General features: G+C 43.6%; 1 protein-coding gene across 2 annotated transcripts in view; it reads right to left on the bottom strand.

The window, feature by feature from the left end:
• PLXNB1 (plexin B1) overlaps window positions 1-18,048 on the bottom strand; it is a 198,222-nt gene that overhangs the window by 80,037 nt on the left and 100,137 nt on the right. For both annotated transcript variants that reach the window (XM_067540464.1, XM_067540454.1), the window contains 3 exons: window positions 14,112-14,294; window positions 10,819-10,947; window positions 834-934 (listed from right to left, as the gene is read on the bottom strand). In XM_067540464.1, the coding sequence (XP_067396565.1) occupies window positions 834-934; window positions 10,819-10,947; window positions 14,112-14,294 (413 nt within the window). The remainder of the gene's footprint in view (window positions 1-833; window positions 935-10,818; window positions 10,948-14,111; window positions 14,295-18,048) is intronic.

Below are 18,048 nucleotides of genomic sequence, written 5' to 3'. Positions count from 1 at the left end.
TCTTGGCCTCACTGGGTACCTGAGATATGACAACTTCATTTAGTAAATTATATATACAGTTTACAGTTGAGCAAACCTGCTACTAAGGTTAAAGGTGGAGGTGAGAAACCTGAGAGAAAGAAGGGACACGGAACATAACAGAAGATTATGAACTAAACACTGTGGCACTGCATAGACAGAAATAAAGAGAAAGATAGCCAAGTGGAAGTAGAACCATGTCTGATGTGAGCTGGAGCTTACAGAATTGCTGGATCCACTAGCAAAGATTGAGAGAGAACATCAAAGGCTGAATGAGGTGAAAAGGTGAGCCAGTAGCAGCAGAAAGGAGAAGGCTGTTAGCTTCATGGAACAGACTGGTTTCCTTGCTGTGGTCACAATGAAACCCAGATTGAGATCCACTGAGGAGAATACAGTGCATGGTGACCGAAGAGATAAGAGCAGAACGGAGTGAAATGCAGTGGCTCTAGTTTGCAGGGATGGGGAGGTGCCAGAGAAAAAGCAGTTGTTGACAATAGTGGCATTTCAGAGAGGTAGTGTGGGGAAACAGAATCAGATGATAGAAGGACAAGGGATTAAAGAAAGAATGAACACAGAGGAGATGTATGTACCACATGCAGCAGCTAAAAGATTCCAAGTAGGGCTATATCAGTCTGAATGCATGTTGCATAAGATCATCTAAATGTACGTATAGAAGAGTTAACATCATCGCATACTGTACCTTATTGGAATTTTCCATTAAAACTGATAGAACTAAACAAAAGAGAATTAACTAGCTAATCCCAAATCATCTCCTCTCTGGAGAGCCTTGTTGAGGAAGTGATTAGAGATCTTACCGTCCCTGAAGAACACACCAGCCACAGTATGGATCTTTCAGTGTCAAACACGATTCACAATCCAAGTACTGTGAACATTCTAATATGGGAACCTTTACCACCTGCCAGAGAAAGACAAATTAATCCAGTGAAATTCCAACTCAAAACCCAGCAGCTCCACCCACAAATCCTACAACTTCTGCTCTTCCTAATGATCCTCACTACACTGAAGCTCATTTAACATCCTGTTACTACCAATATGACCAGGAACTAAAGAAATAGGAGCTAAATGTTCAAAAGTGGCTGCTTCCCATCTCAATGGAAGAGAAATATGTCCCGTTGGATGGTGTTGGCTGCTACAAAAATGACAATGCAGAGCTAAAATACAGATGCTACTATTATATAAACTACTACTACAACAATCTTTTTCACAAGCAAAAATCTGGTATTGTGAAAGATTTGATTTTAATCTCACAGAAAGATTGATGCACAATAGATCTTATACCTCGTCTCACAGAAGTTGCTGCAGTGCAGAGGTATGCAATGGATCCCTGAAGACCTCCTGCAGTATGTGCTTCAGTTCAGTTTATTACAATATTCAATATTACAGTGGACCACCAGGTTTACGACAGTTAAGTATAGACTAGCTGTTTGTTTAAACCTCAATTCTTCTAAGTGCTCTAAAATCTACATGGTTTCTCAGATTGCCTTGAAATTTGATATGGCTCATGGAGCGCTGGCCAGGATGTTCCAAATCTGTGGTCATTTTGACCAATGGGTTCCCAAGATACAACCCCATAAAAAAGTATTTCTTAAGGTTGATATATTTTTGCCCAGACCTGGGTATCAAACCATGGCTCTGACCTGGTACAAGGGTCTCATTCATTTGAGGGTTACTCCCAAAGAGTGCATGGCACCCACTAGCTTTCTGGGGGAACAAAATTCAGAATGGCATTAGCGAAAGAACTTGGCTCCTAATTTACCCTCCTACCTAATGCTCACAAGTATGCACAGACAGAGAAGCCAAGACAGTCTATAGTTTAGGAAGTTTCATGGCTAGCTCCCTGCAAATCCACAGATATCTGCTTTATATCCATAAATACCCGCATCCACGGACCATTTTTGGTGCATGGTGGATTGGATGTGGATCTCAAAGGCGGGGAAGCAGCTGTCTGCAGCTCAGAGCCTTTGAGGCTGCTTCCCTGCCTTTGAGATCCAGGGGTGGGGGCTGGCCACCAATCAGCTGTATGGTGTACGCCCCCCCTCCGCAGGCCGCCTATCAGTTGTTTGGCATGCCCCCCGCAGGTTCAGCACCCCCCCACAGGACACCGATCAGCTGTTCGGCACCCTCCCACACAGGACATCGATCAGCTGTTCCATGGGGCTGCCAATCAGCTGTTCGGAAGCTACCTATAGGGGCTGGCCTCCCCAACGGCTTCCCTCTAAACAGCTGATTGGTGGGCCCAGAGCCATGGGTGCATGCAGGTGTGGCTGCCATAGAAGAGAGAGACAGTTCAAGAGATAGCAGATCAATTTACATCTGACTCTCACAGATGCAGATCCACATTTTTGTATCCACGCAGGACTCTATCCATGGCACCTAGCTAGCTCAAGGGGAGAAGACTTAGATCCTAAATGGTGCCCAGCTAGTGACAGTTCAAATCGTCTGTAGGGCAAACATCTGAAAAAAGTCTGAGCTAGAAGTGTTGGTGGAAGGGCTACATGTTGCACGAAACAATAAGGGAGAGGCTGGAGAAGAAAAGCAGCACACCAGTCTTCTTTTATGCACGTAAAGTTAATAAGCCAATGTAATAAAGCGCTCAAGATTTTGGGACATGTCTGAGATTTCTCTCACTGGAGCTGTTAACAACTTCACACTTAAAATCATGACTATTATCCCCATTCCACTATCACAAAATATAAAGGAGAGAGGAGCACTTAGGACTCACAGCCGTGATGTCACCAAGTACAGAGACCCCAAACCTGGGACTATTCCTAACTCTGGCACTGGCCTGCTGAGTGACTTTGGCAAGTCTCTTCACCTCTCTGATATTTTCCTTAATCAACAAGTGTTGCATCCAACATGGAGGAATTCCATATTAGACCTTGACAGATGAAGAGAATCTGATCACAGAATTAAAATTAATGGTAATTTAGGTACACATGATCATGATTTGATCACATTTCTAATATGCAACAAGAATAAAGTCCAGACCCGATATAGATATATATTTGGTGTTTTAAAAATGCCAATTTCACAAAGTTAAAAATAATTGTGAACGAGATCAGCTGGGGGGAAGAATTTAATTAGAAAAATGTGACTGATAATTCAAAATTGTTTAAGAACACTTTCCTAGATGCCCCAAAAGCCACAATCCCACAATTGAGACAGAAGGCCGTATTGGTTAAAAATCTGACCTGGTTTAGAGGCGAAGTAAAGGCAGCTATAAAATGTTTTATTCTATATAGCAAATGGAAGAAAGAGAAAGCCGACAGTAATAAATATAAATCAGAAGCTAGGAATTGTAGAAAATTGAAAAGAGAACCAAAGGGATACAAGGAGACATTTATGGCCAGCAGAATTAAGGACAATAAGGAGGAGTTTTCTGAGTATGTTAGGAACAAAAAGAATCCTAACACTGGTATTGGCCCATTAGTAGATGGAAATGGTAGAATGATCAACAACAATGCAGAAAATGCACGTCTTCAATAAATATTTCTGTTCTGCATTTGGAAGGAAAACAGACAACATAGTCATATCATATAACACTTTCCATTCAACTAGTATCTCAGGAGGATGTTAGACAGCAGCTACATTTTAAAATCAGATGGTCCAGAAAATCTGCATCCAAGAGTTTCAAAAGAGCTGACTGAGGATCTGCTACACCGTTTATATTGATTTTCAGTAAGTCTTGGAACACTGGGGAAGTTCCAGAAGATTGGAAGAAAGCTACTTTAAAAAGGATAAACAGGATAACCCAGGTAATTGTAGCCTGTCAGTCAGACATCAACCTGGGCAAGATAACAGAGCGGTTGATATGGGACTCAATTAATGAAGAATTAAATGAGGTTAATATATTTAATGCCAATCAGCGTGGGTTTATGGAAAATAGATCCTGTTAAACTAACCTGATATCAACCAAACTTATAACGTAGATGGAATATACCAAGACTTCTGTAAGTCATTTGACTTGGTACCACATGACATTTTAATTTAAAACTAGAATGATACAAAATTAATATGTCACACATTAGATGGATTAAAAACTGACTGACAGGTGTAAAAAATGTAACTGAAATGGGGAATCACCACTGAATGGGTGTGTTTCTAGTGTGGTCTCATAGGGATTAGTTCTTGGTCTTACGCTATTCAACATTTTTATTAATGACCTGGAAGAAAACAAAATCATCAATGACAAAGTTTGCAGATGACACAAAAATTGGAGGAATGGAAAATAACGAAGAGGACGGGTCACTGATTCAGAGCGATCCGGATCACTTGGTAAACTGGGAACAAGTAAACAACGTGTGTTGTAATATGGCTAAATGTAAATATCTAGAAACAAAGAATGTAGGTCATACTTACCGGATGGGGGGCTCTATCCTGGGATGCAGTGACTCGGAAAAAGATTTGAGGATTGTGGTGGATAATAAGATGAACATGAGCTCCTGCTGTGATGCTGTGACCAAAAGGGCTAATGCAATCCTTGGATACATAAACAGGGAGAATCTCGAGTAGGGGTAAAGAGATTATTTTACTGCTGTGGTTTGGCATTTGTGAGACTGTTGCTGGAACACTGTGTTTATTTCTGCTCTCCACAATTCAAGAGATGTTGATAAACTGGAGAGGGTTTAGAGAAGAGCTACAAGAATGACAAAAGGATTAGATATATGCCTTATGGTGATAGACTCAAGGAGCTCTAATTATTTAGCTTGCCAAAAAGAAGGTTATGGGGTGACTTGATCACAGTCTATATGGACCTACATGGGGAATAAATATTTAACAATGGGCTCTTCAGTCTAGCACAGAAAGATGTAACACAATCCAAAGGCTGAAGGTAGACAAATTTGGACTGGAAATAAGGGGTAAATGGCTCGAGCAACGCATAAAAGGACTGGTGATTATATCACACCAGCTTGCAGAACTTTATGAATGTGTGTGTGAATGTGACTGCTTTTTGATATTCTTACATGTACAATAAACGTTGCCTCGTCCCCCTGAATAAGATCCTGCTAGTCTTTTCTTTTACAAGTATAACAATGGGGAAGGGATGACCAGATTCCAACCCTTGATGTCACCTCCCCTCTCAGTGCCGGCTTTGCTTCGAGGTGTAGAACTCCACCTTGAAGCTGGAGCCTGAGAACTCGCTCCTCAGAGACCAAGGCAGTGTGGTTCCTATCGGTGCCGGTGACTGGTGCCAGGGAGATGGTGGTCGAGGCACCATACCCAGCTTCCCTTTGAACAGCATGAGTGCTCCTCTGGAACCGATGGCTGGTGTCCTGAGTACTCTCACGCCTTGCAGGGGATGGCGGTGCTGTGCTCTCAATAAGCTCCTTGGGCTGCCATGAAAGTTTCTGGCATGGAGGGGAGTTGCAGGTTCTCCTTGTGGTACTCCCTAGGCAGGGAGTCAAAGAGCACTGAACTCAATGGACCCCTTATCAGGTCCAGAGTCAACAGTACCACGGTTGCGAGTGCGGTGCTTGAGTGGTCTGACACAGTTTGCATTCCGCTCAAGCCCTTATGCTCCACCGTCTTGGGCATTGGTGAGCACCCTCTGTCAGTCTTCCTCTGTTCTTGCGTGGAACAGGGGAATGGAAGCGCTGCTGCACCCATGAAGTGTCCCTCGGTGCTGGTAATATGTGACAGTGCCGAGGGTCTCTAGACACAAAGCCCTTCCTCAGCACCATCTCTCTCATGGACGTCAATGTGCTCCACACACAGGTCGACGTGCTGGGTACCTTTGGGTACCGAAGGCCAGAGAGCAGCCTCCATAAGAATAAACTTTAGTCTCTGGCTCCTCTCTTTCTTTGTCCTTGGGCGGAATTCCCTGCAGATCTTGCAGCAATCCCTTTGATTGGTCTCCCCAAGGCACTTGAGACAGATGGTATGGAAATCACACGTGGGCATGGGCTTTTTACAAGCGCTGCACAGTTTAAAACCAGGGGAACAAGGCATGTGCCAGCCCCGGGAAAAAGGATGTGTGTGACCCAATAGGAGTCCTAGCTAATTAAACTAGCTACTAACGCTACAACTAACTGAGAATATTAGCTATTTACAGATAACGAATCAGAAACCACTATAGAAGGGGATGCTTGCAGAAAGAGCAGATCGACATTCCAGCGACAGTCACAGGCAGTAAGAAGGAACCAAAGAGGCGGGGAGTCGGCAAGGCCCTATATAGGGCACCATGAAGGCGTGACTCCAAGGGGCTCCAGAGCCAACCCTATGGATATCACTAGGGGGAAAACCTTCCAGCAACTGTGCACATGGCAAACACACACACCTACTTGGAATCAACACAAGCAAGCACTTGAAGAAGAAGAAACTTGTTGGACATACAAGATTTTTTTTTTTTTTTTTTTTAAAACTGATGCCTAAATTTTATAGCCAAAATAGATTACCATAATCATCCTGTCTCACTGCCAGCATTACATTGACCAGAAAATCTCACCCAATGATTACTGAATTCAACCTATAACTTCTGGTTGAGCTACAGCATCATTTTTAGAAAGATATCAAGTCTTGAAAAGAAATGGAGATCCACCACATCCATAGGTAAGTTGTTCCAATGGTTAATCACCATTACTGCTAAAAATGGGGGTAGTATTTCTAGTTTGAATGGGTCTACCTTCAGCTTCCATCATTGGATCTTCATCTGCTTTTGTCTGATAGATCAGTGGCTTTTAACCTTCCCAGACTACTGTACCCCTTTCAGGAGTCTGATTTATCTTGCATACCACCAAGTTTCACTTCACTTAAAAACTACTTGCTTACAAAATCAAACATAAAAATACAAAAGTGTCACCACTGTTACTGAAAAATTGCTTACTTTCTCATTTTTACTATATAATTATAAAATAAGTCAACTGAAATATAAATATTGTACTTCATTTCAGTGTATAGTATATAGAGCAATATAAACAAGTCATTGTCTGTATGAAATTTTAGTTTGTACTGATTTTGCTAGTGCTTTTTATGTAGCCTGTTGTAAAACTAGGTAAATATGTAGATGAGTTGATGTACCCCCTGCAAGATCTCCGCATACTGCTGGTTGAGAACCACTGTGATAGACTACAAAGCCCTCCGCTATCAGAAATCTTCCCACCATGTAGAGACTGTAATCAAGTTACCTTTTAACCTTGTCTTGGATACACTAAAATAGATTGAGCTCCTTAAATCTTTCATTATAAGGCATGTTTTCCATGTTTTGATCCATGAGGGGTCTCTGAACCCTCTACAATTTTTCAACATCTTTTTTAAAGCACAGACACCAAAACATGGCATTCGGTAGTAGGCTCATCAATGCTGTTCATATACAGTGGCAATACCATCTCCCTCCCTGCTCCTACTTGATATTTCCCTGTTTATATATTAAAGGACCACAGTAACCCTTTTAGCAAAAGCATTGCCCTGGGAATTCATGTTCAGTTTCCTTTTCAGAGTCACTGCTTTTCTTTATGATTGAATTACAAAATGAGCAGGAGGAGGAAGTGCAGGAGATGGGATATATACACAAGTTAGTAAGGTAGCTGACACAGCATCTTATTAATCTATCTCACAAGTGTCTTGGATAGGACACTACCACTTGGACTGAAAACTGGATGACAGACCCTACACAATGGACAGCAGGGCTGGGCCCTGTCTTACTGAACACTTCTGTATTATTGTATCGCTAAGGTTAAGATCTTGTCACAGTTATTTTTACTAAAAGTCATGCACAGGTCGGGGCAATAAATGAAGATTTACGGGAGCCCTGACCTATCTGTGACTTTTACTAAAAATAAACAGGGTGAGGGAAGAGGTGGGGAGGGAAGGATGAGCAGGGGCGTGGGGGAGCGGAATGACAGCTGGGGCCTCATGGAGAGGGGACTGACAATCTGAGGCCTGCCGCCACGGAATGGTGGCCCCGGCCGCAGCAGCCCCAGCACCAGCCAAAGCTGCAGGGGGGGGCCACACAGCCCCAACTCTAGCCGCAGCCATGGGGAGGCAGCCCACAGCCCCGGCTCTGTCCACAGGAGAGACGCACCATCCGAGCTCCAGCCCCGGCCGCTGAAGCTGAAGAAGTCACAGAGGTCCAGTAAAGTCACAGAATCCGTGACTTTTGTGACAAATCATATCCTTATGTATCGATCACCCATGATGGTTAGTTTCAGCCTCTTATCTGCAGCTATGTTGACAATTACTTCCTAATTGTCCAAACCATTTTCTGGTTAAAGAGATTTTAAAAAGTCATTCAGTTTCTCAACTATTTTGCAATAATTGCTAATTTAATCTACCTCATTTATTAATAGGCCTGGTGATGGGGTGTATACACTGCCTAGGAAGGTGCCAGTGATGCCCTGGGGGTACCCTTCCAGACCTGTCAGTCATGTATGGTAAAGAGGGGACCTTTAAAAGGGAGGAAACTGCAGGTAGCTGGAGGAGGAATGCCCTCAGCAAACGGCTGCTGGTGGGCCTCCTGGAGCCACAGAGGGAACTTCCAGCTGGGAGTCTTTTACCCCAACCCCACAGAGAGTGCAGTGAACTCTCAGGGAAAGCCACAGAGACTTAAGAAGGCCTGCAAAGGGCCAGGGCTCCTGTCAAGTTGTAAGGAGCTGGGGCCTGGGCTAAAGACACCCAGTATAAATAACTGGTACCATCTGGGCAAGAAACATCAGGGCACTCTTTTGAGTTTGCTCTCCGTCACATGCTGGTGTCCCCAGTACATGAGGGCTGGTTCACACTTACCGCGCGATTCGGTGGCAGTCAATGGCAGTTACGCAAACTACGCAGAGTAGTTTGCATAACTGATGTCGACTGCTCTGCTTCCCTTCTGAGCGCTGTTCTCACTGCGCTGAGCCGACGGGAACAGCGTTCCCGTCGGCTCAGCACTACACTGCTTGAGGGGGTGGACTTACTCAGTCGACTTCCTGATCGATTGAGCGGTCAGTGAGACCTGCTCAATCGATCAAGAAAGATCAATCTGGCAGCATTGATTTGGCCACCGTCAGTATGAACATAGCCTTAGTATGCCTCTGACCATGTTTGGCAGCAATAAGTTATTCTGATTTTCATGCTCTGATCTTTTCCTGCACAATTTTAGAACTGTGTATTCTGTTTGGTTCCCATTTTTACCCTCTAATTTCTGACCCAGTCCTTTATGAAGGCATGTTAGCCACATCTTATTATTCGTCTTCTTCATCACAGGAATCATTGCTTCTTGTGCTTTAATTTGGGTTATTTTGGGATTCTCCAACCTTCTTCTCCTCATGGATTTGAATACCTCCTCCCAAGCTTTATAAGTGTCTTAGTTCCTCAGATTTGCTTTCCTAAAATCCTTACATTGCTGTGCTTACTAGCATCAACCTTTTCCATCTTGCTCACATTTTCAGTCTGTTCTTTCCTACTGGTAAGCAAGCACTCCAGGGTAGTTTCTCCTTTTGTTGGATCTTTTGCTTTCCAGCACAAGAAACTGGACTCTTCCTAACATAAGCCATGCTTAGATGGATTTTTTTATCCAACGGGTATCACTATCCTGCATTTCCAAGCTCCTCAAAAGTTGTCCCTAACCCAGGGACTGTGTGAGGGAGGGCATGTGGCACAGCTGGAGCAGATGATCACTGTGGTTTCTCATTTAGTTTTCATTCCTTGTATCTTTATCCCTCATCTAATTAGACTGAGCTTCTCATTTCTGAAGATATGTTTGCCACACAGCTTTGCTTCCCTAGTCTCCCTTTCATGCAGGGACTGCAACTGTTCCAGTTGTGAGAAACCTTTTCAGGTTCCAGCCATTGATCCCAACTCTTCTTGTTTATTCCCCAAACATCTTATATATGGCCACAGACAGTTTCATTCATTATGTCTCCTAATTATTCACCTTCTATTGCAGAAGAGCCCAATCTTCTATTTCACTACTGAGAATGAAAGGTCTACACCACAGTTTGAGTTAAATAAAGCTACCTTCCTCTCTCTTTTCTATCTAGTTTAAAGCCCATTTAACAAGTTCTGTCAGTTTTGAATCAGGAGGTTGGTCTGCTCCTGCTAAATGGAGATAGTCTAACACACACTCATCACAAGGTTCCAGTGCTTCATGGACAGAATGCTAAGAGTCAGCAGCTGACCCAGCATTCTGGTAACTTAGCACTAACTGGTTCCCCCAGAGAAACCCTGATTGAGGGGTGAAAGACAATTACCTAATGAGATTGTAGTCTGATGAGTTAAGGGGCTAATTATCCCACCAGCTAAAAGGGTAGTTAACAAGCACAGGAAGGAGGTGAAAGGGGCTAGCAGAACCTGGGGAAAGCTAGGTCTCCAGCTGGTGAGATTTCTTCCTCTCCCTGGGGAGAGACTGAGGATTGAAGGACACTGTAGGTAGAAGTGCTGCCTGGGGATTATGATGATGGCTTAGTGGTGGCAACATAAATAAAAACTCTCAGAAGTGCTGACAACCAAGAGGCATCCAAGATCATTCAGGAGTGACGGGGGGGAGAGCTTGCCCTCTTACAGACCCTAGGCCTTTTTCTCTGCACTACTAACAAATCCATTACTATCTATTGGTCTCTGCAGCGTAACAATTCCCTTTTATGCTTATCCATCATTGCTGACATAACTACATGACTGATGCACAAATGGTGAGAGACCAGTCCCTGGGATGGCAGGATTCCCATCATATTTCACAGCCACAGCATGAGGCCAGGCCCTCATGGCCATGGCATAAGGCTGCCTATAGACACCACTTTCCCTCAGGAAGTACTGGGGGCCCCAAAAGCTTTCATTCCTTCACAGTAGGGATTTTGTTGCTCTCACCATTGACTGGGTCATGACGTATAGGTGCTGCTGCAACTGGTCAAATAGCAGGTCTCCGCTCACCATGCTGTTCAAATGGATGACTAGAGAAGCATATGTATTAGCATCTCCCATTGCTCCTAAGTACACCTGTAAGAGACAGAGCTGCAGTCCGCAGAGAGGCAAAGGTAAGAGGGCAGTGGGTGTCTAGCCAGGTTTGTGGGCAGCTGCTGTCTGTCTTATCTCCGAGTTACATCTTGTAATAAACTAGATTGTAAATGCTTTGGAGCAGGTTTCTTTACTGAGCGTCTGTACAGTGTCCAAAACAATGGGCTTCCAAAGCTTAATTACTGACCTGGTGCTACAGAAATGCAAATGTATAGTAATAGGGAAAGGAGGCAGATGAATGGATGGGCAGGTAGGTATGTGGGCAGGCGAAAGGGAAAGCGTGCTTTTGCAAACAGGTTTGGGAGGGCTGATGGGCAGACAGCTGAACAGGAAGAGGGGAGTGCAAAAATGAGTGGGTGAGTTAATAAGTGAACAAGTGGTCTGGTGGATGGGAGAAAAGGGAGTGATAGAAATTAGCAGGGTAGTAATTGCCACCTCCTGGACAAAGCTGTTGACTGATGTAGTGCTTAAACTCCAAGATTTTTCAGGATATTTTGCATGTTCACATGATGTAGGATGTCCCATCCTGACCAAGCCAGTCCCATGAAATCCCTGACAGAAGAGTGGAAGTGGTCAGTCATGGATGTTTGGGTACCATAAACCTGCTGTGGAAAGAACTAGTCATTAATAAGTGCACAAGTGGTCTGGTGTATTGGAGGAAAAGGAGTGAATGAAATTAGCAGGGTAATAATTGATACTCTTCTTTGCCATGTAGGGCTATGAAATTGGGACCATCTCTTTCAGCTGCGAACCTCTATGCCTCAACAGAAGACATTGCAACATGCTCTACCTGGGGCTATACCGTTAAATCAACCCAGCAACTGAAAAGTGTGGAAAATGATATAGCTTAATTGGTACGTGCTGTGCTCTTGCCAGCAGCATGTGAAACCTTTGTACTGGCTGCCTACTCATTTTTAGGGGAAATTTAAAGGTGTTAAGATTGACCTAAATGTTATATATTGCATTGTGGTTAAGGCACTGGATTGGAACCCGAGACACATTATTCAAGGCTCTGTCAGAGGCTCCCTGTGCAACCTCAGGCAAACAACTCTGTGCCTTAGCTCTCCATATGTAAAGGGGAATATTCTTTATTTCAGGAGATTTGTGAGGAACAATTCAATGCTTCTGAGGCTCTAATGGCATGGTCAGGACTATATAAGCAGTTAGAGACATACTGTGGCGACTAAAGGCATCTGAATGGTTGTCCTGCCGGTATAAGAAAGCGGGAAGTGCCAACATGGTATTCTCCATGAGGGGCCTCCATTTGGAATTAATTCCCCTAGTTGATTTCAGATTACCCTAACCTGATGGCAATATGACCCTGCTACAAGGCCTCATCTTTTTACTCAAGGAGGGTTGTGATACAAGATACAAAAGGGATGAAGGCTGGCTGAGTGGCTAAACTGGCACCCTGGAACTTAGGAGACCCAGAGTCAATTCCCTGCTCTGCATAAACTCCCTATATGGCCCTGTGTAAGTCACTTGAGCCCAGATTCACAAAGGTATTCAGGTTCCTAACTTTCATTATTAGGAAGTAGGTCATTCGTGGGCCTCAGCCTTAGTTGCTCTGTGCCTCAGTTTCCATCTGTAAAATGGGATAATAGCATTTGACTATCCCACTGGAGTATTGTGAGGATAAATGCATTAAAGGCCTCTGGTGCTCAGATACTATGGTAATGGATGCCATATGCCTAAGAAAGATCATGATTTGTCGGTGTGTTGGGATGTTGTTAATTTGATATCTATGATTGGTTATTTTGTGGTTTGGGGGATATGAAGGTTTCTGAAAGTATAATTATTGTTTGATTCAGTCCATAGGTCCCGAATAGAGGATTTTTCTGTTTGTTACTAATTTATGTATTTAAATGACAATCAAACAAACAGTGGCAAGCACAGAGATGGACACTCAAAGAAGAGATTTAAAGCAAGAGTAGTGTACAGCTTTTAAGAGCCTTGCAGAGTAGCACCAGCACTGGCACAGAGAAGTTTATAACTGAAAAAGTTTTGTATAAGCAGTTTTGCTTATTCTTCATTAAGAGCAGGCTAAGTTTGAGCAAGGGTCATCAGATGGCCAGCAGAGACTTACTTCTGTGGAACAATGAATGGGCAAGACAGAATTTGTTTCAGCCTTTAGCAATAATACATTGTGGCATGTGAGTGACAAACATAAGAGGGAGGCAGGACAATTCAGTGTCCTCTCTAGGCTTGTCACAATAATTAATCTGAGTGACTAAACAGCTCTACTGTGGGAATTATGATTCTCTGCAGTCTTTCCAAGCCCCAGTGAAGTAGATGAGCATTAACATCCCCCATTTACAGAGGGGGGAAGTTGAGAAACAGAGAAGTGACAAGTCCCCTACATAGTCAGTGGAAAATCTGGGAATCAAAGCCAGATTCCCCACTCCTAGATGTGTATCGCAAGTGCATCCTTTCTCTCAGAGATAAATAAACAATGGCCACACAATAGGACAGTGCTTGAGCCCAGTCAGAGCACTCTGGAATGCCATTCCAGCGCTTTCTTGGGGAGTGGGAACAGCTAATTCTAACCACTTCCCAGCCTCTATCTAGGGGCTGAGCAGGGTCCCAGGGCTGGTGGGAGGGCACCCTTCCCTCTCTCTGGCTGCAGAGGGTCCTCCAAGCCAGCAGGTGCCAGGGCCTGGCAGGGGGTGCTCAGAGATGGGTCAGCACAGAGGGAACCTGGGATGCTGTAGCTAGACCAGGCAGGGGAGCTCAGGGGCCAGATCCACTGGGAGCCCAAGTGAAACTGGAGTTGGGCGATGTTGGGAGCTGGATAGTAGGGCCATCCGGACAGCAGAGCCCCCCAGTAAGGCACATCTGTGGGGAAGGCAAGGTTGGGCTGGACTCTGCAGGAAGTCACCCCCTGCTCCTCTGAGCCTCCTCCAGCTCCCTCGATCATTCTCTCGCCTCCCCCCACTACTCCCAGCTCCCTTCTAGGAGATTGCACTGCCTCCCCCGTATGCATTTCAGCTCCCCCCATGCAAAGTGAGGTTCCACCACCTCTGGGGTTATGACGTGTTTTTTGGACTCCAGCACCACACTAGGAACACCTCTGTCGTCATCACTTCATGCCTGACCCTCACCAGTAATGCCTTTTCTTCTTGCTGCCTGTCCCAGCCAACTCCTACCTTGTGCAATTGGCCTCTGCTGTCCCCCAGAAAAGCAATGGTGTGGCCATCTTCCACATTCACAGCCACAGCAGTCAGATGGGCCTCCGGCTTCTCCAGAAGAGGAGCTGTTTCAAGGGGCACCCGACTGGCCATGGGACTGGGGGTGTGGTCCGAACCGCAGGGGTATGCATCCAAAGTGTCCTTTGTGGGGGGAGAAAGAAGAGACCATACGAAAAAGAAAACGAGAATCTTTAACATCTATTACTCCTTTGCCCCCATCCCCTTCCATCCAGGCATCTCAATGTGCATCCCAAACCTAAATTAATTGAACCTTAAATCTCCTTGGAGGCAGATCAGCATTATCCCCACTTTACAAAGGAAGGTGAGGCACAGAAAGCTTAAGGGACCCAAGACCTGATTGTGAGTTGGTGACAACATGAGACCAAGTGCAGACTTCCTCACTCCGCCTCAACAGGTACTGGGTGGCTCCAAACACTTTATTCCTTTGCAGAAGAATCCAGATCTCCTAGTACTCAGACCTATGGCTTAGCAACAAACAAAAATCATTCTTCTTCCTCCTACTCATAGTCAATCATTCTGTATGAGCCTGATCTTGTTTGATTTTGAAGGGTAGGAAGTTGGGAATGTTTATCATATGGAGGGGTAACCACCCACCACACTGCCTCAAACTAGAATCCTATTCAATATCATACTGTCTGAAGGGTTAGTTAAATATTTGAGACACACACCTAGATGCTGGAGATTCAGCAGAGGGAAGTTTTTACTGAATCATTCTGAACCACTATCCCAGTGTGTTTCCAGGGGATGCTGTGCGGTCATCTTTCAGCTGAGTTTAGATTAAACTGATTTTTCAAAGACTTTTTTCATATATGCTTCCCCTCTTGGCATCACTGCAGAGTGAAGGTTGTTTGAATGCCCGAATTGTACATTACTTTTTAAGTTGACACTATGGGGACTATACTAGCATAGCTATGGCACTGTAGCTATACTGGCATAATGCAGACTACACCAATGGAAGTGACTTTTTCATTCGGGTAGGAACGCCACCTCCCCAAGTGATGGTTACTCGGTCAGTGGAAGCATTCTTTCATTGACCTAGTTGCACCTACACTGGGGGTTAGGTCCGCATAGCTATTTCACTTCAGTGTGTGGATTTTTCACACCCTTAGTGATGTAGCTATGTTGATTTAAAATTTAAGTATAAACTAGGCCTAATTGTAACCTTAACTTGGAATTCCCTGGGTTTGTAACACTTAGTTTTGAGATAATTCATGGATTCCAAGACCAGAAGGAACCACTGTGATAATCTAGTCTGACCTCCTGTATAACACAGGCCAGAGAACTTCTCTAGAATGACTCCTGGTTGAACTAGAGTATATATTTTAGAAGAACATCCAAGGTTGATTTTAAAATTGCCAATGTAGAACAATCAATCTCATCCCTTGGTAAATTGTTCCACTGGCTAATGACCCTCATTATTAAATATTAATGCCTTATGTCCAGCTTGAATTTGCCTCGTTTCAGCTTCCAACGATTGGATCTTGTTATACTCTTGCATGCTGGACTGAAGAGCCCATTATCAAATATTTTATCACAGTTCATAAGTATCGACATGGAGAATAAGTCCACTCCTTAACCCTCTCTTGGTTATGCTAAGTAGACTGAGCTCCTGGAATCTATCAGTAACAAGGCATATTTTCCAATCCTGTAATCATGCTTCTGGCTCTTCTATGAACCTTCTCCAATTTATCAACATCCTTCTTGAACTGTGGACAACAGAACTGGACATAGTATTCCAGCAATGGTCAGACTGGTGCCAAATACAGAGATAATATAACTCCCTACTCCTACTCAAGAGTCCCCTATTTATGCATCTATGGTTCACTTTAGCCATTTTAATCACAGCACTGCACTTGGAGCTCATGATCAGCTCATTATCCACCATGACCCGCCAAAGTCTTTTTCAGAGTCACTGCTGCCCAGGATAGAGTCCCTCATAGTGGTCTACATTCTTATTCCCAGATGTATACACTTACATTGGCCATATTAAAACATATGTTGTTGGCTTGTGCTCAGTTATGAAGAGATCCAGATTGCTTTGTATCAGTGACCTGTCCTATTACATTATTTATCATTCCCCCAATTTCTGTGTCATTTGCAAACTTTATCAGTGATTATTTTATCAATTATCTTCAGATAATTGATAAAAATCTTAAATAGCATTAGAGCCAAGAACTGAACCCTGTGGGACCCCATTAGAAACACCTGCTCAATGAAGACTCCCCACTTATAATTCTATTTTTAGACCTATCAAAATGGCCAGTTTTTAATCTATTTAATGTGTGCCATATTAATTTTGTATCATTCTAGTTTTTAATCAATATGTTGTGCAGTACCAACATAAGTTAGTTTAACAGGATCTATTTTCCGTAAACCCATGTTGATCGGCACTAATTATATTACCGTGCTTTAATTCTTTGTTAAAGAAGTCTCATATTAGCCATTCTGTTATCTTGCCAAGGACCGATTTCAGGCTGACAGGCCTTAATTATCTGGGTCATCCTGTTTACCTTTTTTCAATACTGGCACATTAGCTTTCTGCCAATCTTCTAGAACCTCCCAGTGTTCTAAAACTTATTGAAAATTAATGAGCCAGCAAGCTCCTGTGCCAACTCTTTCAAAACTCTTGGATGCAAGTTAACCAGACTTGCTGATTTTAAAATGTCTAATTTTAATAGCTACTGGTTACCACCCTCCAGACATATGAGTGGAATGGAAAGAGTGTTATCATATGATATGACTACATCATGTTTTTCCCCCAAATAAAGAACAGAAATATTTATTGAGACTTCTGCCTTTTTTGCATTATTATTGACAAATTCTAGCATGCCATTGTTAGGATTCTTTTTGTTCCTAATACACTTTAAAAACCCCTCCTCATTGTCCTTAACTCTGCTGGCCATAGACTTCCCCTTGTGTCCCTTTGCTTCCCTTATAAACTTTCTACAGTTCCTAGCTTCCGATTTATATTCATTAGTATCAACTTCCCCTTTCTTCAGTTTTCTCCTCTTTGACAGGAAGTTTTTCCCTTCAACTTCCTCTCTATGCCAGGTTGGCTTTTTAACCAATGTGGCCTTCTTTCTTGAGTGTGGATTTTTGGCCATCTAGTAAAGTCATCTTAAACAGTTGCCAATTATCATTCATATTTTTGTGTTTAAAATTTTCTGCCACTAATATGGCTCAATTGTTTTCAGCTTTGTGAACTTAACCGTTTTAGAACACCAAATTTATTTTATATTACTTCTTTAGACTTCATTCTGTTTGCCTTTATTCTGTTGTACTCAATGCCTTTTTTGCCTGTCATCACAGACAAGGTCAGCTCCCAGATTGCTGCACTGGGCGGCACAGTTCGGGAAGGAGGTGAACATCCCGCAGTGCTGAAAGAACAGGTCCAAGACTATTTAGAAAGATTGGACATACACAAGTCCATGGGGCCAGATACAATGCACCCAAGGGTGCTGAGGGAGTTGCCTGATGTGATTTCAGAACCATTGGCTATTATCTTTGAAAGCTCATGGCAATTGGGGGAGGTCCCTGATGACTGGAAAAAAGCAAATATAGTGCCCATCTTCAAGAAACGGAGGAAAGAGGATCCGGGGAACTACAGACCGGTCAGCCTCACCTCAATCCATGCAAAAATCATGGAGCAGGTCCTCAAGTAATCCATTTTAAGGCACTTGGAAGAGAGGAAGGTGATCAGGAACAGTCAACACGGATTCACCAAGGGAAAGTCATGCCTGACCAACCTCATTGCTTTCTATGAAGAGGTGACTGGCTCTGTGGATACGGGGAAAGCGGTGGACGTGATATACCTTGACTTTAGCAAAGCTTTTGATATGGTCTCTCACAGTATTCTTATCAGCAAGTTAAGGAA

This window comes from Emydura macquarii, unplaced genomic scaffold (assembly GCF_026122565.2).
Source record: "Emydura macquarii macquarii isolate MOO-44397 ecotype Brisbane River unplaced genomic scaffold, CSIRO-AGI_Emac_v2 contig_71, whole genome shotgun sequence".
Classification (NCBI taxonomy): Eukaryota; Metazoa; Chordata; order Testudines; family Chelidae; genus Emydura; species Emydura macquarii.
This window is presented reverse-complemented; position numbering and strand designations above follow the sequence as displayed.